Source organism: Diuraphis noxia, unplaced genomic scaffold, assembly GCF_037042655.1.
Source record: "Diuraphis noxia isolate RWA-SAM2 unplaced genomic scaffold, SU_Dnox_SAM2 contig0001, whole genome shotgun sequence".
Classification (NCBI taxonomy): Eukaryota; Metazoa; Arthropoda; class Insecta; order Hemiptera; family Aphididae; genus Diuraphis; species Diuraphis noxia.
This window is the reverse complement of record NW_028301711.1, coordinates 73883544-73908259: the sequence shown is the minus strand read 5'-3', so window position 1 is coordinate 73908259 and position 24716 is coordinate 73883544. Positions and strand designations below refer to the sequence as shown.

Sequence of the window (24716 nt, the reverse complement as noted above, 5' to 3'; positions counted from 1 at the left end):
AGATGATTTGTCAGTCTAGGATATATTATAGATAATTAATAATTTTCAAATTTTTGATTTAAAAAGAAAATTTTGTATAAATTTCTAGCTTAAAATAATTTGCGAATTTTCGTAATCTTTACGTATTTAGTCAATATTTGAACTTCAAATGCTAATAAAAAAAAATTGTGCCTACGTATTTTTATAATTTTTTAATTACTATAAGAATAACTTATTAGAAACTTTGTATTCAATTTTCAAGTATTTTGATAGGGCCGAAAAAATTTTATCAACCCTTCAAAAAAATTTTTCAGAATAATTGAAAATTTCAGTTGTCTATTAATATCTCAAAAAAAGTCAAAATATTTTTAAAATTAAATCATGTAAAGAAAATGCCAATCTTTAATAACTGATAAATTTTTCTCGTGTCTACGACTTATACTTTTTGAATAATAACAAATATTTAAAATCGTTTCAGGATAAATCCTTATCGTAACGCTATTTCGTAAAAATTTAAAATTCAAACGCACCTCAAATTTTTCCTATAATGACACTTCGAGATTTCTCTATAGCTACTTGAAGGAAAACTTAGTGTTGTATTCTCAATCCTTAGTTATAAACACAAAAAATTTTATGATTTTTCAGCTTCAAAATTACTTGCAAATTTTCGAATTATCGACAGATTTCGTAGGTTAGGTCAATAGTTGTCAATATTTGAAATTCAAATGCTAATAAAAATTTAATTTGAATTTCCGGTTGACATTTTTTTTTGTGATAAAGATTGACAAATTTGTAAGGAATCTTGTATTAAATTTTTAAATCTTAGATTTAAAGAGAAATTTTTTTATGAATTTCTAGCTTAAAATAATTTGCGAATTTTCGTGATTTTTACGTATGTTGTCAAAATTTAAATTTAAATGCCTGTAAAAAAAAAAATGTGACTATACATTCCTTTTATTTTTCAACTGCTATTGTAAAAATATTTTAGGAGCCTTGTATTAAATTTTCAAATCTTAGATATAAAAAGAAAATTTTTTATGAATTTCTAGTTTGAAATAATTTGCGAATTTTCGTGATTTTTACATATGTTGTCAAAACTCAAACTTTGAATGCTTAAAAAAAAAATTGTGACTATGTATTTCTTTTATTTTTCAACTGCTATTGTAAAAATATATTATGAGCCTTGTATTAAATTCTCAAATCTTAGAATTAAAAAGAAAAACTTTTATGAATTTCGATCTAAGATAATTTGAACATTGCCGTAATTTTTATGTATTTAGTCAAAATTTGAACTTCAAATGCTAATAAAAAACAATCATGACTATGTATTTTTAAAATTTGTTAATCACTATAAGAATAACTTATGAGGAACTTTGTATTAAATTTTCAAGTATTTTGATAGGGCCAAAAAAATTTTATCGACACTTCAAAAGAAAATTTTCAGAAAAATTGAAAATTTCAGTTGTCTATAAATACCTCAAAAAAAGTCAAAATAATTTGAAAATTAAATCATGTAAAGAAAATGCCAATCTAAATAACTGGTAAAATTTTCAAGTATCTACGACTTATACTTTTTGAATAATAACAAATGTTTAAAATCGTTATAGTTACGCTATTTCGTAAAAATTTAAAATTCAAACGCACTAAAAATTTTTCCTATATTGATGTTTCGAGTTTTCTCTATAGCTACTTGAAGGAAAACTTATGGAAAACTTAGTGTTGTATTTTTAATCTTTAGTTATAAACACAAAATTTTTTATGATTTTTCAACTTCAAAATTACTTGCAAATTTTTGCGTTTTTGACAGATTTCGTAAAAATTTGAACTATAAACGCTTATAAAAAAAAATTGTGATTAACGATTTTTAATTTTTTTTAGCTACAATAAGAACAACTCATAAGGAACCTTGTATTAAATTTTCAAATTTTTTTGGTCATCCAACATTTTTTTACCGACACTTCAAAATTCCAGTGGTCTATAAATAACTCAAAAGAAGTCAAACATTTTTGAAAATTAAACTGTATATAGATAACACTAACATTAACATTTGGTGAAGATTTCAAGTATTTCCAGTGATTAGTTTTTGATTTATAACCATATAAAAAAGTCGATTTGGTCGAAAACTGGTTTTGCGTAAAAATTCCCGTTTTTCTGTCATTTTTTTTTTGTTTGTCTTGATTTTTTTGAAAACTATAGAAAAATGTTTACTTTTGACCTCTTTAATGCACCAAGGATGTTCACTTTTACATCGGAAACCACCCCCAAAGTTTGAAATCGAAATTTCGACTAGTTATGCTGTACACAGACACAAAAAAAAACACACATCATTGTAAAATCATTACATTCATCACTTCGTTTAGAATCTAAAATATGTGAAATTAAAATTGTAGATACCAATGTATTTATTTAATTTTAACAAATATTATACAACTAAATTAAATTCGCTAACAACATCAAATCAATTATAAATGTGTGGTAAATTCTACGTTTCTTTGAAAAAAAAAAAACGTAGATTTTTCACCTTCATTATTATACATGGTATTATAAAATATTATACTTAAATAACTACTTTGTTATATTATTAAGTAGAAATGACTAAATCCTAATATTTAGGTATCATAGAAATATTTTTATTATAAACTATATTATATTTAGTGTTTTTCAACTGAATAGTTCCTTTTGTTTGATTGGTCTTGTTAGCTATTTAGGTATCTAAGTTAAAATATTATTAGTTCCACTTTTAAATTTTACAGTATTTTTTTTGTGTTTAGTTTACGTTGGTGGTTGTTGGAAGTGTGGATTTATTATTTCATGATTTAGTCCTGATGGACTGATCAAAATAACACTTACTCGGAATGATTGGGTTTAAATATTATAGTTAATCAGCTTTATTATTCTGAGTAAAGAGGAAAAGTATGGATTAATCACTATTACTAAGGGTTAATTATTTATGTAAAATATTACTAATGTACATATTATGATTAGTATTTTTTGAATTCAGTATGAGGAACAAATATTCTCTAAAAAAAATTGCATGTATAATTTTAAAAATATTATTGACTATATAGAAAATTAGGTCATAGAAAAAACTGAAAGTTCTAAAAGTATCTATGAAGTTTTTTTATGAAAACATTTTTGGTTGGTTATATTTCATTTTAATGTGTATACTTATTATATTCTATGTAAATGATTTTATCCTATTACTCAGAAAAAATACAAAGTAGGAGTTTACCCATTTTTCCATAATTGTGACCATGTTTTGTATACATATAGTTTTCACTGATAATATTGTAAGAAAATCGAGACCAGTTTAAATTAGATATTTATCAATTGAATAAAAATGAATATTTCCTTATCTGTATCTATAAAGCTATTAGATACGTGGAGCTTTGAAACTATTTTAATATCTATAATAATAATTTAAAACGAAAAAAAAAATATTAAAGACTAAAATTGGTTTTTTGGCTTTTACACATTTTTACTGTTAAAAATTTGTCTGTTTTAGACATATTTCACAGAGAAGAGATATATAAGCAACTTGAACAATTATAATAAAGTATAATAAAAGTATAACCACTATAAATACACAAGCTGAATTGTATCAAGATTATAAAAGGCCAATCAATTTTTTAATCCATAAAAAACTATTGAACAACATTATAAATCTCGATAGGACACAATTATGTTTAACCTCGCTCTAACTCAGTGACCCGTGTAATTGGTTTGAATTTCTTCGGAAATTTGGTGATATCGGGCTTAGCGGCGTGAGGGAAACTTCAATCCACCGCTGCAGATATCACATATTACTATCATTATCGTCATCATCGTCGTAGAGTTTTATCGTTCTAATAACTTCAACGCTGAAATTGATTTATATACATGTATATAAAATACACACAACCGCACCCCTTCGCTTTCGGGGTGCAAGGGGTATGTATTCGATTAACGTAAGATTTCGTGTCCGATTCAGAGGAATCATCGTAGAGTCGTAAGTACTTAATACTTCCTCTTCAGCTCGAAAACATTTCTATTCCCCTGCATTATATAAATGCGTTCATACCTATAGCGATCTGCTCGTGTTCGCCCAAGTTCCTGTATATAATATGTTTGTGCGCACGAACGCGTGTGTCTCGTCGGTACCGTTTTGTAGGCGGACCCAAAAAATGAGGTCAAACATCGCTGACCCGCCTTCGCGCCCTCTTCTACAACCCTAGAAACCAGAAAGGACAGGGAATCCCGAACCACGGGATATCGATTATGTTTTTAAGTACGTGCCGTCCAAAAGTCCCCTTCTGTAGAGAACTTAGCGCCACCGCCACTGCAGCCGCGACTCGCGAGGATAGTTCGAAATTCGATATTTCCATTTTAGGTCAACCACGTTTACACGAAAATCTCCGAGTACGGTTATAGAATAAAATAACACTAATAAATAATATGATATATTACTATAACGTGTAATATAACAAAATATAATAATACTTAATTTATACGTAAGAAATACTATTCTGCATAGCAATATAATAATAAATAACAATTGGTAATTAGCTAGAATTGGTAGGTAGTTGGTTTTATGACATAAATAAATTTATCATAAAAAACATGTTCAAATATCTAATTAAAATACAACAGATACCTCCTACATAGTAAGTTATAGCCCATAAACAATACATAACAATTGTAATGAATAATGATAATATTATAATACAAAGAAATATAATAATTTTAGTATTGGGGCTTTAATTATGGATCTACTATAAAAATATATTTTCAAAAAGAAAGAAAAATAGAAAGTATAAATTCCTTCCACCAATTAACATCACCATTTCACGTAGATTTTAATATTTTATAATAATTATTTTGATTTTCTTTTATTGTATATACGTCGAATTAATTATTATAATACACAAAAACCAGAATTTTTAGCGAAATTAATTGTTTTAGAGTATTTTATAACATTATGTCGTTTTAAGCTATACCTTTGAGGCTTTGAATTATGTAACGAAAAATTAAATTCTAAAATTTTATTCGCATTTTTGACTCATGATTTATATATTTTAAACCACATTTTTAGAGAATTTACTAGAATCTACAAACATTTTCAAGATGCCTAAAATGCATAGCATTATTAATAATCGTTGTTCTTGGGGCCTATATATTTATACCGAAGCACGTTTGGGTTCCCTCCAGCTCATCCTTATTTGAACTTCATCATGTTACCTCTTATCGGGATTGAACAGCGTCCGTAAATATTCGCTTATGCTATAATATTCATGCATCCCCCATATTCCAGCGTAATAATATTAAAACATTGTTAACGACCGAAAGTTGAAATATTTTTTAATTTTTTAAATAAGTTTTAGTTATTTCTAATTTCGATTCATATCGTCACACGGTCCGACAACAATGCATCAACAGTATATAGGTACCATCTATGCAGCGGCGTAGATACGATTTTTTTCTGGGGGGGGAGGTTAAAATATATTTATAACACAAATTACAAGTTATTAGTTAAACTAAACGTCATTTTTATTTTGTTTCAAATTGGTATTAATTATAAATAGTTTTTATAAAATAAAATCCACTCGACGTTTGTTTTTAGATAATAATTCATTCAACACCACTTCCTTTGCATCTACTGATATAGAACGATGAATGGACAGCATTGCCAATCCATTTAATCTTTTCTAAAAATGTAAAATATCATTCATATTTTTATTTAATTAAATATGCAGTTCTTACATATATTATATAAATACTTCTGACATTGTATTCCTTAGGTACGTTTTAATTCTGTTCAATGATAAAAAAGACCTTTCGGATGAAGCTGTGGAAACTGGAAGTGTTGCTAAAATCTGTAGTAATTTGTATATATTTGGATATAATATGTCAATGCAGTAATTAAAGCATCCATAAAATTTGTAGGTTGTTTTTCTAGTGCAAGTATTTTACGTTGTCAAAGTTTAACTCGGATATCAAAATATCTTTATTGCTATCTGCCAAATCATCATTATAAAAGTCTATCAAATTAATAAATTCGTCATTTTCAAGTGTTGACATCTCTGACGCTTTCGGAAATAAATTTTGAAATTCTTTTAATGTTTTCTGATGTTCAATAAATCTTGATTCAATTTCATTTATAAACATATCTAAATAAGGTATAACTATTGTTATTTTAAAATAATCTTCAGGTGTATTCACTGAATAAGTGAATAGTTATCTCTGTTTTTTTGTTTACGTGCAATTCGAGGCATGATATAGAAAAACACAACTTCTGAGCTAGAGCAGACGCTTTTATATAGATATCATGAAAATATTCATCAATATTAGTTCGGATTGATCTTAATTCAGACAGTGTCGCATTTTTGTCGTCAGTTTTTATAATTGTTTACTAATTCAGTAATACTTATCGAGGCATCGCTATAATAAAATCGTTATCAACGATTATTTGTCGTGCTATATAATTTATTATTCGTAGGTAGCGTCGGCAGTTTGCCGAAGTCTCTTATCGCAACAATTTTCGTTCATCGTATGAACAAATTACGAAAAATGCTCTAAAAACTAAGAAAATGCACTAAAAATTAAAATCATCGAAAAATGCAAAAAAAGATTGCTTACCCCCCCCCCCCCCCCCCACGTAACTACGCCACTGCATCTATGATTAACCTAACCTAACTATACACTGAACTATCGAAGATATATGGCTTTATATTATTTAATATAACAACTCCATTTTTTACTGGTGACTTTTAAAATTAAATCAATATTCAAAAAAATAAAAAAGACACACAAATAATTAACAATAAAAAAAGGAGGTTTTGATTAAAAAAAAAAAAAACAGAAGTTTGTATCAATACAGGACACTAAGTAATAATAATAAAACTATAGTTTTCTATAAGTGTCTAACTTTCAGATGCATCGCACAGTAAACCTTGATTGTAATAAACGTGCGAAACATTTTAACATTAGCAAGCAGAACAGGCACTCAACTATCAAAGCTCATACTTTACTACTTTAGACGTCGTTATGTTAGGTAAGGATTAAGTACAAACTTGAACATATCAGTGTTCATTGATGTGTTCAAATTTCTAAAACGATTAGTCAAGAATAGACTAAATTAAATTCTCTTCTCGTTTATAAGCTTTATTATAATCCGTTAGGCTCGATATATAAACATAAATATGTGACAAAATTTCATAAGTTATTATCTATTTAACTAAGACTTATACATACTAAATCTTGTGAAACGTCCATTACTTGTGTAATAATATCTAAGCCATCATATCTTTTTAAATTCAATATAATATATATAATAAAAAAATTATAATAATTATTAGAAATTAAGAATAAGATAAGATATGTACATACACACATACACAAGCGCGCACACACACAACATTAAATATAAGGAGCTCCGTCTTTAGTCACTGTATAGACGCATTATTGTTGTCTATTTGTATAGACGGTCAAAAGCAAGCATTAAAAGACTATGCAGATCTTTTATACAAAAAGATATATTAGTTGTAAAAATTTAAAATATATGTACGTTAAGGTGTGTTAAAAAGGTTAAATTAATTAATAAGTATTATTGTAAATTAAAGAAAAAAAGTGTTTTTATTGGTCATCTCATTTAATACCTCAGATATTGACTACGATTTCAACAGGCAAGGATCAAATAGGGAATATAATTTAATTTATAATATACTAGTTAATGAGTAATTGATGAGTAATTGAGACATTATAACAATCCACACTTATTTTAATGGTCTTTAAAGTCATAACAAAGTGGCGCCCAACTAGCGGCTCTTACCGCGTTTAAAAATACCCAAATTAAAAAATAATAATAAAAAAGTTGAAAATTTGAGTTGTCTATAAATACCTCGAAAAAAGTCAGAATCTTTCGAAAATTAAATCATGTAAAGGAAATGCCAATCTAAATAACTGGTAAAATTTTCAAGTATCTACGACTTATACTTTTTGAATAATAACAAATGTTTAAAATCGTTATCGTTACGCTATTTCGTAAAAATTTAAAATTCAAACGCACTAAAAATTTTTCCTATATTGATGTTTCGAGTTTTCTCTATAGCTACTTGAAGGAAAACTTATGGAAAATTTAGTGTTGTATTTTTAATCTTTAGTTATAAACACAAAATTTTTTATGATCTTTCAACTTCAAAATTACTTGCACATTTTTGCGTTTTCGACAGATTTCGTAAAAATTTGAACTATAAACGCTTATAAAAAAAAATTGTGATTAACGATTTTTAATTTTTTTTAGCTACAATAAGAACAACTTATAAGGAACCTTGTATTAAATTTTCAAATTTTTTTGGTCATCCAACATTTTTTTACCGACACTTCAAAAAAAAATTCTCATAAAAATTTCAGTGGTCTATAAATAATTGACAGACGTGTCAATATGTCCATTTAATTATGTTTTATGCTACGATATACTATCAAAATAACAATAGTCAGCTTATATTATTATCAAAATACAATTTAATACATTAATGTCGTAGATTTTGATTGAATTATGGAATTACTATGAAATACCTATTATAATAACTTGTTAGACCGAACAAAGTAACCGCTAAAATACTGATACATTTTCTGACCCCAAATAACTTCATGTACATTATATTATAATATTTTTTTTTATTTTTTTTTTTTTTTAAACGTTATACACAATCTGTATCGACTAGACACAATAAGCATATATGATGAGAGTAACAAGGATTGACATATTATAATATAATATAATAATATTATGTATATTATTACCCTTTTAGGTACACCAGAAATTATGACAATACGCCAATACCTACGTAATGAATTCGTGTTGAGTGTGTCTTTATTTTTTTTCTTACAAAATGATGAATGTAGTCGTTTTATTTTATGGCTATATTCCGTTTGGAAAAATATCTTCACTATAATATATAAACCAGGTGAATGGTGATCCATTTATAATGTTAGACACTCATTTCAAAATTGTCAATGTTTTTTTAAATATTTGATATTTGTATTTGTGACAGTGGTTATTTCTAATGACAAAGTGCGTTTTTAATTCCTTATTCCCAAACAAAATATTTATTGGTATACCTACTTTAATACATACAATTTGAATTTTTTGCTAGTATTTAATGATTTATGACTTTATGAGTATTTAAAGCTTTGATGATCGGAGTGGAGTGGTACTGGGGTACACCACAAACTAGACAATAAAGTGGCCGCAACTACTCCGCATATTTAAAATTTAAATACCTGTATAAGTGTCTTTAACCATACTGTCCAGACTTGATTTTTATAGACTAAAATACTTCGAGTAATATTCTTCCACACATTATAATATTAAAAATGTATGCTATCATTTAAAAGAGAAAAAACATTAAAAAATAAGGTAAAACAAAATTGTTTTCAAACATTTTGTTTTGTAACGACTTTATGTAAGTAAATGAATTATTTTCAAAAATTGTATTCTCTTCTGAAATAATGAGTATCTTATTGCAGTCTTAGGCACGTTAAAGGAACCCCCCTCCCCAAAAGTAAATATAATATGTAAACTGATTGTTATTAATTTATTATAATATATACTATTATAGCATTATATGTGTACAATTTAATAACGTAATTTGCAAACGAATTACGGTCATTTTCGAAATGCGATTTACCACTTACAACGAACCGTTTATTAAAGCATAAATATCAAATATAATAATATCATGATATAGTCCAAGATGTGCGCGAGGGTGCTGGGTGACTGAGGTTTACTGGATAAGTTCAGTGTATACAATATTATATAATAAATATACATAAACATGTGTCACCTGACGGGGTCATGCGTGCGATATGTGGGAGGGTGTCGCTTAAGAAACTTTCACGATCTGGAAACTAGCGGGAGTCGAGAAGAAAAATCGCTTAGCGTTTAGTGTCACAACAAAGACGGCGTTTACTATTGCCAATTCCTCGAAAGTAGTTTTGTTAAAAAATGTTAATACGTGCCAAAAGGCGAATCGCCTTTGCCAGCTTTAGCCAGATCACGCCCTCGCGACAGACCCCCCCCCCACATTCCAAAAGCCGCACTATTCATCCAACCCTTTCAGATCGTATGCGGTACGATATTCGCAACAAATATAATATATTCGCTGCTGCTTCTGCAAGTTCCCTTCGGCGTCGTTATAATAATTTATCGTAATTGTTATTGGCGCGAGCACTGTCATCGGACGAAAAAAAATACATATTAAAGGTAAGATATATGAATATTGTGTATGATGCTGTGCGCTATAGTTCGCATGAAACTAAATTTCATTTATTCGTGGGTCACGTTCGCTAGATCGATCACATGTTCAACCGGGTGCTAGACTGACATCGTTGAAAGCAATAAGCCCGCGGGAAACGGTTAAAAAAAATGACAAAATTTCAGTCATCGACTAACACAAAAATAATATTATATTATTAAATCTATGATTTATTCGTCGTAGAAGACTGTGAAATGTTATCCATTAAATATTTATAAAAATATTATGCAAAAATAAAAACTATATAGTAATCCCATACCGGATGTTGATAATCCATTTTTACGGTGTTCATTCAATACCACAACTTCGCATTTCACAGATTGTAAGATATACTACTTACTTCATCGTAAAAAAGTACAATACATAGAAATTTCAAGTTACCAAACACAACATTTCGTGAGCAATTTATCAATTTTTTGGGTCATATTATGTGAAGCATTAAATAGTTTTTCCTGATTTATAATCTCCGAATTCGTACATTTTAATTGAATAAATGATACACGATATATACTTACGTAGAAAATTCAATTCAATTTTTCGATGGTCAAATAAAATGAACTTTGTATATAGTCACCAACAGTTGTAAAAGGAAAAAGTTGGATATACCAAGTATTAAGTTGGCTGTACAGTATAGATTGCAAGAAGGCCACTATAATGGATGGCGTTAAATTTGAATTCAATAATATAATATTATCATTGTACACGAAAGAAGATTCTGAGCAGAGACGGTCTATGGTCCGTCAATCAACCTATATATTTTATATAATTATAATAATAATTTTTGGTTACAATGAAATAACTAAGACCTTTATTCTCCGAATAGGGACAAACGGACGTGGCCATTTGGGCGTAAAAAATAAAATATAAATAAAATAAATAATATTATAATAGATTCAAAATCAAAATATATTAAGAAAAATTCAAAAACACTAAAAATTAAAATAGTTTTGGTGTAGGTATTTAAAAATAAATTTATTGACTCAAAATATTTCTCTGAATTAAAAATTATATAATATACGTAATTAATATAAATAATGATGTTTGTCATTCAACAACTTTTTAGATATTTTATATAATTTTTTATATGTTTTATTAACAATTTTTACACACTATATACTAAACATAATTAGTATAAATACCTTTTTTTGATATAAAATAAAATCTACAAACATCATTCAAATAACCTCCAACATGTTCTATTTTTATAGCCGAAGCAGTAGTCATACTGCTGGCCATCAAGTTCATTAACAAAAATGAAAATGAAAAATATATTATTCTATGTGACTTGTTAAGCTCCCTCATTAATGTAAAAAACAAATTTAATCCTAGTGACATAGCAATACAAATTCAAAACAGATTAGAGGAAGCAAAAAATAGAAAGAATACTATAATTCTTATTTGGATACCTGAACACATAACCACGTAGGTATTTGGAATAGATGGCAATGAAAGAGCAGATAAAAAGCCAAACTTGCTGTCTGCTCCAATAACGCACAATTCATAAATATTTCCCAGTACACTGACGTAAAAAACAGATTAGACAAAACACAATCTCCCTTTGGCAACACATAATATGGAACATCCAAACAAACAAATTAAACCAAATTTAAAAAAAAAAAACAGTAAAAAAATGGAAAAGAAACCCAAACATTAGTACCTACCACAAACGAAAAAAAACTGAATTGAATTAGAATTAGACCCTCAAAATTGACTCACGGATATTTGATGGCAAAAAACGAACCACCAATATGCCAAATATGTGGCATCACACTTACAATTAAACACATTTTTGAAGAATGCAGAATATACCAAATAAAAAGAGAATAACTAAACATAAGCCACGACATTGGAATAAGCTAGGTCCAAACCCCCAAAATGAATCCAACACAATAGAATTTTTCAAAACAATAAAATAATAAACCTACTGAAGTCACAACTAAAATATTGTAAAATTATTTAATTATATATTATATATTTAATATTATATACTTACCATATTTATTATTATATAATTGTATTTTACTAGAAATGTAACGCTAGTGGCCTGTGTTTTCGTAGTGGAAATTTATTCATGTAATTATCGAGATCTATATAAAAATATAATATTTTAAATTTTAATATTTAATATTTTTATATAATAAATAATTTGTACTTTTAAATATTTTATAATAATTTTTGACGTATAATAATAAATATAAATAGCTTATTAATTTTATATACTGATTTATATATTTATTTTTTTTGGGCGTCCAATTGTCCCCACGTCCAAATGGCTTTTTGTCCATTTGTCGAAGACTGGTTATTTTCAAACTACTCTTTCCTTGTATTACATTTTCAATCCTTATAGGCTTATAGCTATGAAAACTAAATTTTTTATAAATTTGTGAACATCGAAAATTTTGAAATATTTTAAAATTTAAATAAATTGTTATTATAAAAACTTATAAGAAATCTTGTATTAAATTTGTAAGCTTGTGGAATCACTAATAACAATTTTATTGATATTTATAGGAAAAAAAAAATGTTTAATTTAAAAAACCTACAAGTAGCTCAAAATGAGTAAAATAGTATCTATAGATAGTGATGAAATACATATCACTTTCACTTTTCCCTCCATAAAATATATTGAAGTTAAAAATTTTCGGATTATTTCGACTACTATTATCGCATTTGCATACAAAAAAAAAAATTAAAATTAAAAAAAAAATATAGTAAAATCAATAAATGCATGGCTCCACTATAAGGTTTTTAATCTAAAATGTATTTTAAACTATTATAACGAAGAAATTCTCTCCAAAAATAAAATCTATATTGATAAGTACAATAATTTAGCTCATACTACAGTTTTTGATCATTCAAATATTCAAACGCGTAGATATTATAATTTGATTACTATTAAATACTAATATTACCATCAAAACAATAGGTCATATTTAATAATAATGATAATTTTCAACTGTGAAATTTATTATTCATAAGAAAATATAAATAATAGCAGCTAGCACATAAAAATAAATCGTCAGTTTGAAAGAAGAATCAAATACTTAGAACTAAAAATTTATTTCATTTTAATCATTATTAAAAAATATGATTATTTATACAACAGCTATATAATATTATTATCTATAAATTGTATTCATAATTTGAATAAGTTTAATAAATTGTCTTATTCTTATATGATTATTGAAATCAAATGAAATATTACAAGCTTTATAATAATATAATAGTATTATAAATTAATTAATTAATTAATTAATAATAAATTCGCACTTGAATAATAATATACTTTAATTATTGAAGTAAACCTTTGGCCTCTAGGCTTTGATCAGTAGCGTGATAAATAGTAATGATTTATCTGGAATTTATATGCATACAATCAAAATATAAGTGCCCTATTTTTGCGACTAAGGTAGGAAAACGAATGGGCGTCGTCCATAACCGCAATACCGCGCACTTTCGAAAAAAGGTCGTCGTTCAAAACCGCACACTTTTATATCTTAATCCCGCATGTTTTCGCCAAATTAAACCGCGCGTTCAATACCGCGCTCATTGATATAATATGTATACATCAATAAGTACACATTTATGCAAAATAAAATTATCATTAGTACCGCACACCAGTATTTTATCGATATCACAAAATAAATCATATATAAATAAAACTTTCGGAATTATACGCAGATTGCTATATATATATATATCTACAGGTTTCTTATTTCATCAAATAAGATACGATTATGGTTTTTATTTTCCAAATATTAATACCTCATAAGTTAACAACATTTAGTGTGAATGTGTGATCGCGACCGTTTTCGTCTTCACTTACGTACATTGATAGTAATTTAACATCAAAATCGCATAACGGATGATGTGATTCAAGTGTATACAAATAATAAAGGTGCGCAATCAATAATTTACCAAAACTATTCATATTGATGAAAATTCCGGGGACTTAGTTTGGCGTTACAATAATAAGTTGTGTAGTGTAATTTTGACGACAAATTCAAATGTAAATGTACTCATCAAACAGAATAAAAGTGAACATCATCATGAAACAAATGCAACTAATCCAGAATTAAAAGAAATTCGTTGTGCCGTTAAATGTGTGCGGTTTCGAACTATTGACCTTTCAAATTTCCCTTTTTAATAATAAAATGAATATGTGTGGTTATAAACGGTAAGTGTGCGGTCTTGACGACCGCCGCCGAAACGAATTAGATTATGCGCGTTGTGTACACAATGACCAAATAATAAGTAAACAAAGTACCTAAATCAAAAAGTATTATTATAATAAAATCATGGTTTTAAAATTTCATGAAATATTTCATTCTAATGAAAAATAAAAATAAAACGTTTCCAAGTGGACCCTTTTTAAAGTTATTGGTTTATTACATTATGAAATAAACAAAATATATAATTTAGAAGTTGTTTAACAAATCTATAATGTAACAAATTTAAACTATACCTACTCTTTATAATTACTGAAAATACACTATTATTTCATTCACTGATGAAAATTGATTTCAACTTTATTTCAAACCGTCATTTGATCGTGATCGCTGACGGACCACATACAACAATATTTTAAAACGCATTTAAAAAATGTTTTTCTCAAAATAATGCCAGGAATAACACTACAAATTTAATATGGTAATATACCATATAATTATTAATATAATTATAACCACTGACGACCATTAACATGTAAACGTGTTAAAGTATTCGTGAACCTTTGTTAACAAATGACAAGTGATACATAACTGATAAGTTATTCATTATCATTATGTTATGAGTGTGATCAATATATTATTTCTAATCATATGTAACTGAACACGATTAAAAGAAGAAAAAATATTTTTCATAATTTCATTGAAATATTTCAAGCAGAGTGAGATTTTCAATTTTAAAATATTTCAAATGAAAAATTTCAAATTTACTAATATTATTAATTTATGCATGAACCACTTCAATGATAATATTATAGTAGTAATGAACTCATTATAAATATTCATTATTTTATTTGTGTACGAAATTGTAACCGCTATTATGGTACTTAGGGTTAGAAAGTCGCCCAGAACTATTTAGCAACCACGCGCCCACGGTCGTAAATCTTACATAAAGTTTTACACAATCAGCTGCATTGGTCGTATTCTTGGCCATCCAAATATAGGAAAATGTCCACGCTGCTTCTCTTTGACAATCTGTAATTGTGGTTTCCATTAGCCTGTATAAACACTTTCTTGCATATTTCGAATTGATTCTTACTGTACTCAATTGATGTAATTTGTCCACAGTCTGATTTTCAACAAGAAAATGTTCACAAATTAAAATTAATTGAAGTATTTTGGCTGTTATAGTTGTATTAATTTCATAATTTGTTTTCATAGTCTATGATAATATTTTCGTATTATGTCACCATGCCTTACTGCAGTTTATAAAATATGGCTTTTGTTTTTTTTTCACAATTACATATTTAATCTATTTTAATATTTACTTGCCTATGCCTCCCTCTCAACCAATAACAATTTTACCATTGATGGCAAGAAAATCAAAGGCCGGTCCTGATTAGGTACCTACTTAGTAATCAATACCTACTGTACTGTACTTTTACAGTAAGTCTGGTTGCAATTCTCAAAACAATATTTTCTGTTATATAATCTAATTATTTTGTTTTGTGAAAATTATTGCTGGAACGAAGATAGGGTACAGATACGGATATTATATTAGTTCGTTCCGTGGTTCACCCTTTTTTTCGTTTGATAATATAATATTATAACATTAAATCCGCTCCTGTGACAGGATATATTTGTGTAATATTATTAATAAATATGCATTCATCGCCTATAAATTACATATCATAGCGCAGGATTCGTGTTTTGATTTCGGTCGTTCGGCGAACAATAGGACTGCAGGCCTTTGATAACAACAGTATACGCAAAAAGGTCAAAGAAAAAAATTTTCCTGCACCTCGAATCCTGCGCCATACTGCCTATACGAACTAATCGATATCGTATTAGTCCATATCTAATATGATATATATATATGCACACCCCCGCTGCCGTGATTTGAGTGCACGAAAAGGGGTAAACGCGACCGCGGGTTCTGGCCGAAAGAAGTGGGGGGGGGGGCTTTTGGCGCGGGGGGGTTCTCTTGGGGGACGGAGGGGTTGTAGGCGGACTCGCACCCGCGGGAAGGCGGTCGACTTGCGGACGACGTGCGCGCGCGCGATTCTCACGCCTACGCCGGGCCTCGGGTAGGTCCGACGGGGGCGGCTTTGTCCGGGAGCTCGCCGGGGGGGGGGGGGGAAACCGTGACGTGCCCTGTTTTCTCTCTGGCCAAATCCGTTCCGACGACATTCGCTCGTCTGCAGCCGACTGTCGTCTTCGAGCTCATTCCACTGTCCAGCCACCGTCGCCACTGCCTGTGCCACTTCGTCGTTCCCAACAACGAGTGTTGATCATCGTCTAGCCGCGACGATTCGACTAACTGCCGCCTGTGCAGCGAACAAACTCGCATCTGAATAATTCGGTAAATACGCCACATTGCTCGTCGGCGGCAATAAAACGGTCTACCGCTGCGACGACCGTACCTATTACATAATATTTATGATGGAATTTATTGCTTTTTTTATTATTATTATTAGTAGTAGTAGTAGTAGTAGTAGTAATCAGAATTTATAAAATTATTATATATGGTTACAAATAAACTTCAGTTCGTCCGCTGAATTGTCAGTGGCGTCATTTCACATTTTTCCTTATTATTTATAATAATTATTACTATTATCCGCAGTCTTCAAAATCAAAATATCCTGTTTTTAACATTCTTGTCTCTAATTTAGAGGATATAATAATATTAATAATATGCATAATATGCTACTCGCCTGTTGTCCGAACAATATCATTAGTATAGAGGTAATATAGGACATAGGTACATGCATACATATCTTAAATACACAACACATAGTATTTGCAGTTTAAAGTAAAATATGATATAGAAATACAACTTTGAATTTATCATACTTATAATAAAAATGGCAATCAGTAGACTATAATATTATATGTTACTCTGAAATCAATCTATATGAAAACAATTTGTAAATATTATATAAAAAAACAAATTCATCATATTAATATTGTTAAGTATAAATTCTGATCTCAACGTTAATGAGATAAAATTTCTAACTCTTAAACCTTCCCTCTCCTCCACTCAACTCCTTCCCATCACAAGCGACGCCACTGCTACTTCCATTAATTTTTATTATTATAAATAATATAGGTATAAGTACTCGGTGGCGTACTACTGAGGGGGGGGGGATAACGCCCCTCAACCCGAAATTATTAGAAAGCATTTCTTTATTATGAAAATACTAAAATTAAGGTTAATATATCAATTAAAAATAATAACACAAATAAAAATTGGAAGTCTATTAAAATGTAAGATATGTTTAGTTATGTTCAGTAGGTCACCTAATATGGAAAAATTTAAGAATCAAACATGCCCATCTCCCCAAAATTCAGACTCTAATTAGTATGCCACTGTTTACACTTAATGATGTAATCGTATTATTTATTATGAGTAATTTTTATTTGCCTCATATTATAAGTGTTGGTTCGTTTTATTAGCAATCATTCAAGCATATTATTATACATTATTAGGTAGGTACTTATTACGATAAATTATATGTACGTCCCATCGAGTCCTGCCGCACCACGACGACGTGTATATATACATAAACCTTTGCAGGCACACGTTAAACGAATCGACGACGTATATAATATTATAATATTATTATGTTGTGTGGGTACACTACACCCTAAACTTCCCCATCACTCCCCACACGGCACGCATCCCACTCACGACCCTTCTGTGCATCTCGCCTTATCGCATAAACATGCGCACACACATTCACTACCAAGTTATACATGATTAGCGAATATCATAATATGATCGCGAATATAATTTGAAACCCGTTTTTTTCTCTTTTAACTGTTTTCAGATACAGCCTACCGCCGTTACAATGAACTCCAAACCCGATGGACAGCAGTCCAAGTATCAGCTGTCCAAGGAAACGGCTGGACTCCGTTCAACGGGTAAGGATTGTTGATAATTATAACTTATATTATTGTGATTTACACTATGCGGTATGACTAAAAAATACCTTTTATGCATACCTTTAAAACAGATGTTGAATTTGTGTTAACATAGCAAATCAATATATGCTTAGTGAGCAGCGCCGCAACTACACCATTTTGGGCCCGTGTGTAAATAAATGAATGGGCCCTCACCCCTCTTAAAAATTGAAAAATTAACCTATTGACTATTATAAAATTAATTTTTCCAAATTTGAAAATATACTTTGGAATTTTGAGTTATTACTCAATACTCAATACTCCTTCGCATGACGCGCTTTAATCAATTGTAACCAAACTACCAAACTATTTTTAATTTCGGTTATTCAGGCTGCATAAGAAACGTTAATATACGATAATGTTGTGTACAAAACAAAACCGATCTATTGCTCAATCTGTATTAATAATAATTATTATAACAAAATAGTTTTATTATATTTCTTTCTATATATTTTTTAATTTTTATCATTGGGCTCCCATTATGGGTTGGTGCCCTGGGCCCGTGTGTTTGACACACGCAACACACCCGGTTATTGCGGCACTGTTAGTGAGTGATTCTGGCACTATTATTGGTATAATATAGTATCAACAATTATGCCTAGGTGGTATTTAGTTAGTTATTTATATTCACAATACTAAAATATCGTACTTATAAATTATAATCCATCAATATTCTAGGTTTTTTCAGTTTAATTTAATCTAAAGAATAAAAGAGAATTTTTAAACTTTTAACTACCTTCTTATAATATTTTATATATGGTTCATGCCTATTAATATTCATTAAAAACCGTTGCCTTTAAGATTTGTAATCTCCATTTTTACTTGCGAAGTAACTTTTTAATTATTTAGCGTGCTGCCTTGTTTTAAAGTTTGCCATCATCACAAGCTTATAGTTCTCGGTAGGTAGGTAGGTGCATTAAGAGGACGCCACACGGGTATTTGTTGTCTACGTTTTACAAACGTTCAACATGGTATATTTTACGTTTACAATAATACGTTTTACTCTGTAATTTCTAAAATCGAAAATTAGTGTGAATTTACCTCTTATAAAATTTAAATTTAAGAATATTATCTACGGCATTTCGAAGTATTCCTTTGATATAATTAATTTTAAGTAAGTTATGATGACCATTTTCAAACTACTTTTTTGTTTTTGTACTTTTTAAAGCGATCATAACTTACTTAAAAATAATAATATTAATAAAATCTTCCAGATGCAATAGATAATATTCTTGCCTTTAAAATTTATAAAAGGTAAATTCACTCTGATTTTATAGAGTAAAATGTATTATTAGGCAGTAGCACCAAACCCTATGTTAATGTAGGACAACTGTCAACAATTCTTAAGTCTCATGCAAATATGTATATTATTATCCTGGAGAATATATTATTTTATAGTATTACAGAATAGTAGAAATCAGAAATCTATTTATTTTGGTAGAATAAACTAACAATGAATGGGTGGTGAGTGGGCAGGCGAAACGCAAGATAAAAATTTAGGGTTGGGGGGGGGGGGGGTGAAAAAATGTTCAAAAAAATATCATACTATTCATATTGTATTTATGTAGGTCAGGTAATTTATTTTTTGTTCCTGATATAGGGGGGGGGGGGGTTAACACTAAATGTTTGTCCTACATATTTTTTTTTACTTCGGAGCTACTGTTATTAAGAACTTAAAATTCGCCATGTTGTGCATTTGTAAGATGGAGAAAACAAATGCCCGATTGGCGTCCTCTAAATATATAACTATATAAGTATTTAGTATATTATAACTATAATTTTAATTTTAAATACTGGGATAAATGGCATTAATATTTACATTCTACAGAATGTCAACAATTGTAAGATTATTAAGTACAAAGTATTGCATTATAGCAAAATAATGACTGATTATGCATTTAAATCACATTGTTACCGACTGTCTTTAATTCCTATTTAAGTCTGTAACAATTGATAACAACATATTTCAATATAATTTTCCATACCCATCTCAAACGTCTCAAACAAAACCCTATCTTAATAAGGGTACTTACTGAGTCACTGAGACATGTTGAATGCATTTGTTAACCAAATATCGTTCAATATGAGATTGGTCATACTAACAACTTACCTGAGTATTGTTAACTTTATAAAATGTAAGTTATCATGAAAATTATTAAATTTCATTGTTCCGAATAGTGTACGAAAACGAAAAAAACTTCAGTTATAAAATCATAAATTCATAACTATGCTTTTTTTAAATAACTAATTTATATTATTAGTTTCACAATATTTTTAAACTTGGATTTACGTATTAATTATCTTACGCTCTTATATAGACTTTAAGGTAGGTTTGCTATATATTTTAAATGAATTCATTTGTTCGGTATGTATATGCTTAAAAGAATAAAATGTAAGTACATAAACTGTATTTAACCGAGACTATAATATTCATGACACAATTTTAGTATTTTTTTCCCCGATCTCTCTCGTTGGCTTAACCGACATAATATTATTCTCATGTGGAAATAAAAGATAAATATACTTTAGCGGAGTCTCGTACATGATATTATGCAAAGGCAGTATACACGGGATTAGGTTGCAGGCTTACACGCTCACATATATAATATAAGTATATAAATATATTTATGAAAACAACTGTGTTTTGCATCATTTCGTGAAATGTCCCGTTTCGTATCCAAGCAACGGTTACCCTCACTCACGGCCCTGCCTTTTTCGGGCAACTATGTTCATATTTTATTTGCACGCTTCCACAGTTTTGTGTACATACTATATTTTAAAAATCAGTTTGCCAACAAGATAAGTCAGTTTCTGAGAAAGTTTTTCTATAATTTATTCTAACTTAAATCGTGCAACGCAATGCTATGTATTGAATTATAGGTTTATACCTAGGTATATGCGTTTTGATTCAGTATTTTTGTGATTTATAGTTATAATTCATTAATTTCAATCAAGTATATAATGTACGTAGGTGTACACGCAATTGAATTTGTAAATACCTATATAACATAATATTAAAATAATTCAAAAATGTATATCATTATTAATTCAAATTTATACCATCCATTACAGTAACCCACTTGTAACCTACTGTATAACAGAGCGACATCCACTTACTTGATTGCTTTTCTTTTTTTTTTTGCTAAAAATCAAATTTTTATTATTTTGAACATTGATGTCAATAAGTAAAATTAAATTATTATTAATTGGTATTGTTTTTATAAATCATGGGAATTTTCTATGAAAACGATTAAGTAGAAAAAATATATTTTGGTTTGACAACCTTACGAATAATCCGAGTAATACTGAGTATACATATTCCTTTAATGTTATATTCGATTTAGTTTAGTGTTTATTGTTATAATTTTCTAGGATCTGTAATATATAAGTTTATAAAATTTATTTATATCAGTCCAACAACCCAATCCTTATAAGACACACGACACGTGTAATGGTAATTTATTAGTCAACCAAATACTCATCAACTGAATAAAATTACTAGCATACCTACAATGAATAATATACTATAATTGTTAATATCGACGTAGTAAGTTGTTTCAAGATAATCAGCGAGGCGTGTTTCAATATGAAATATAATCTATACCTAATAAAAAATCACTATTACAATAATTGATTTTATAAAACGATTAATTAGGTAGATAAGTGTGGACAAGTGATATTAAACTTATGTTTTAATATTATAACTAGGCCTCGGGTTTTAAAGCATAACTAGCTGAAACCGTGCACTTCGTAGCCCGTTAAAAATCCTACCTCTTATTATATGTCTCAACTCTCAAAATGTGTGTTACAGTTTTCATTTTATTATCAAATTTATATTTATAGTGTTTTATTTTAATTTAACCATAAACAAAGTATAAAATAAACTTTTTTTTATCCAATATTCAATGTTGATGAATAGGGCAATTTGCCTAGATGCTCCACTGTTCACCTAAATTGCGCCTCTGTAGCTAATGTCCATAGTTGTCTGGCTTATTATCAATCAAATAAAAATAAATAAATATAATGTAGTGATTTTAACTATTATTTCTATGTATTTATGTTTTTATATTTGTGTTATTGCCGTGTACGAAAACGGAGACCATTTTTAATTATTTTAATATCTTGTAATTGTAATAGCAGTGTTAGTCTATCCGCCAAGTTCAGACCGTGCAATATGTTGTAAATTGTAATATAGATATTATCTTTAAATGCTGCCATTGTTATTTTTTCTAAATTAACATCCTGACGGTTGAATGATAAATGTAACCACCATTGTGTAACCACAATATCACTAAGTTAATGTAACCACTAACCACCATTGTGTAACCACAATATCACTAAGTTAACAACTCTTAATCGAATATCTCAATGTTTTTCTTACGTACCAAATATTAAATATGCCATAGTACCTACAATGGGAATTAATTGATATTCCTTTTTAAATAAAAACTAAATTTAAAAATAATATTAATATATTATACAACAATTTCACTGTTATGACAACAATGCAAATGTATATACCAGGCAGTGCCGACGACGACGTAGCATTATTGCAGCAGACGTAGGAGTAGTGGGGGTAGTAAAGATGTGTGAGTGCACACGGCAAGCAACGCGCGTCGCTATATGATGTAACAATAGCGCAAATTTTATACTCCCAATAACTATTTAAATAATTCATTTTTTTGACTTTTCTCATTAGATGGATCACCTACACACCAAATACTTGCGTTTAAAATCATGAAAATCGGCCCGATACAACTTCAGATATAACTAGCTGTCATAAGAAATCGCCTCACGTTTTAATAATATAATAATAGATTAATGACAAAAAAGCACAAAATTATTTTAAAAGAGTGAAAATGAAGCATATTTATTTTTAAAAAAGCAAAAATAAAGCATGACCAAAAATTAACATAAATTAATTGTAAAACTGAATAAAAAAATTGAAAAATTCATTTAAATTAAAAAAAAGCTAGAATTCACTATAACATGTATTTGGCAAGATTTCTAGTAGGTAGTGGAACTGACTCTATCGTCTGACATAATATATTTATACATAATATAGAAAACCATGAAATATGCTCATTTAGTTCGCACTGCGTATTTCGGATTTTTTTATTAATTTAATTTTTTTTTTTTTACTATAGAATAATAAACTTAATATAGAAATTCCACACCTGAAATAACTGAAAAAAGCATTTATATAAAAAAATAAATAAATTGGTTTATTTGGATTTTGGAATGAGAATGGCGTGAAATGAATTTATGTATAAAAATTAAATTTCTATCATATATAAAAAAAATAAGTGTTCACTTTAGAATTCTAGCCTTAATTATAATATTATTGTAATTTGTTTTTATAAAAAAACTATGATGAAATCAAATTTACATATTATAATATTTTTCAATTTTTAATAAGCCTACGTTTATAGGATACTTAACACTTTTCCATGATGTTCATTCACTTGAGTACTTGACATTGCTATTGATAGTATGTATAATACGCAAGCTGCAGATATTGTATATAGGTACTTTTAAAATTTAAACAGTATAAAGTTTTTGAGGAATGACAGAAAATTCATGAGTGTCGAGAAAAACGACGTAAAAAGTCTATATTAATTATAATAACGAGCTCAAAGTAAACCATACAAAATACCTTGAAAGTTCTTGATAAAAAAAACAGGCAAGTTTAATAGGTTTAAAGTTTCAGAAATTATTTTTTGTTCAAGCAGGACAAAAACATAGTAGGTTGTTTTTTTTTTACCGAATTAATGAATTTACCAACGATATTACTAAGCTATAAGTTCAGAGAATACAAATCGAAAAGCAATACCTAATGTACTTAAGTACAATAATATACAATTTTATTTTATTTTATTTTATTTAATACAATTTATTATGACAAAAAAAGAAAAACATCCAACCTTTTTTTATTCGACCACGTACGTTTTAAAATAGAATTAATTGAAATCCAGAAGATTATCGATCTTTAGTACCTACCTATTCTTAAGGCATACCCACCTTAATGGAATACAGCTCAGTACCAACAACCGTATTGTCGCCTTAATTCAACTGATACTGCAGTTGACTTTTCAGGAGTACAGCACTTTCTTCGAATCGTTAATGTGCTACTCGAAAGTCACCATCAGAATATTTTTGTTATCGTTGATTTTTAGTAGTGTTTAACATAATAACGATGGCTTAAAGGCTCAAGTACAGAATTTATTCTACGTGCCAACAGAATTACATCAAAACAGTATGTAACATAAAAAACATTCACTTCGAGAACATGCTACCTTAATTAATATTTAAT

At 28.5% G+C, this 24716-nt stretch overlaps 1 protein-coding gene and 1 pseudogene across 1 annotated transcript in view; one reads left to right on the top strand and one right to left on the bottom strand.

Moving 5' to 3' along the window:
- The window catches only part of Gad1 (glutamate decarboxylase), a 138736-nt gene that overhangs the window by 24809 nt on the left and 89211 nt on the right, over positions 1-24716 (top strand). Inside the window, exon 2 of the mRNA XM_089215070.1 lies at positions 18271-18364. Coding sequence (XP_089071196.1) covers positions 18292-18364 — 73 coding nt within the window. The 5' untranslated portion in view covers positions 18271-18291. The remainder of the gene's footprint in view (positions 1-18270; positions 18365-24716) is intronic.
- On the bottom strand, positions 5544-6036 carry LOC149061643 (52 kDa repressor of the inhibitor of the protein kinase-like; annotated as a pseudogene).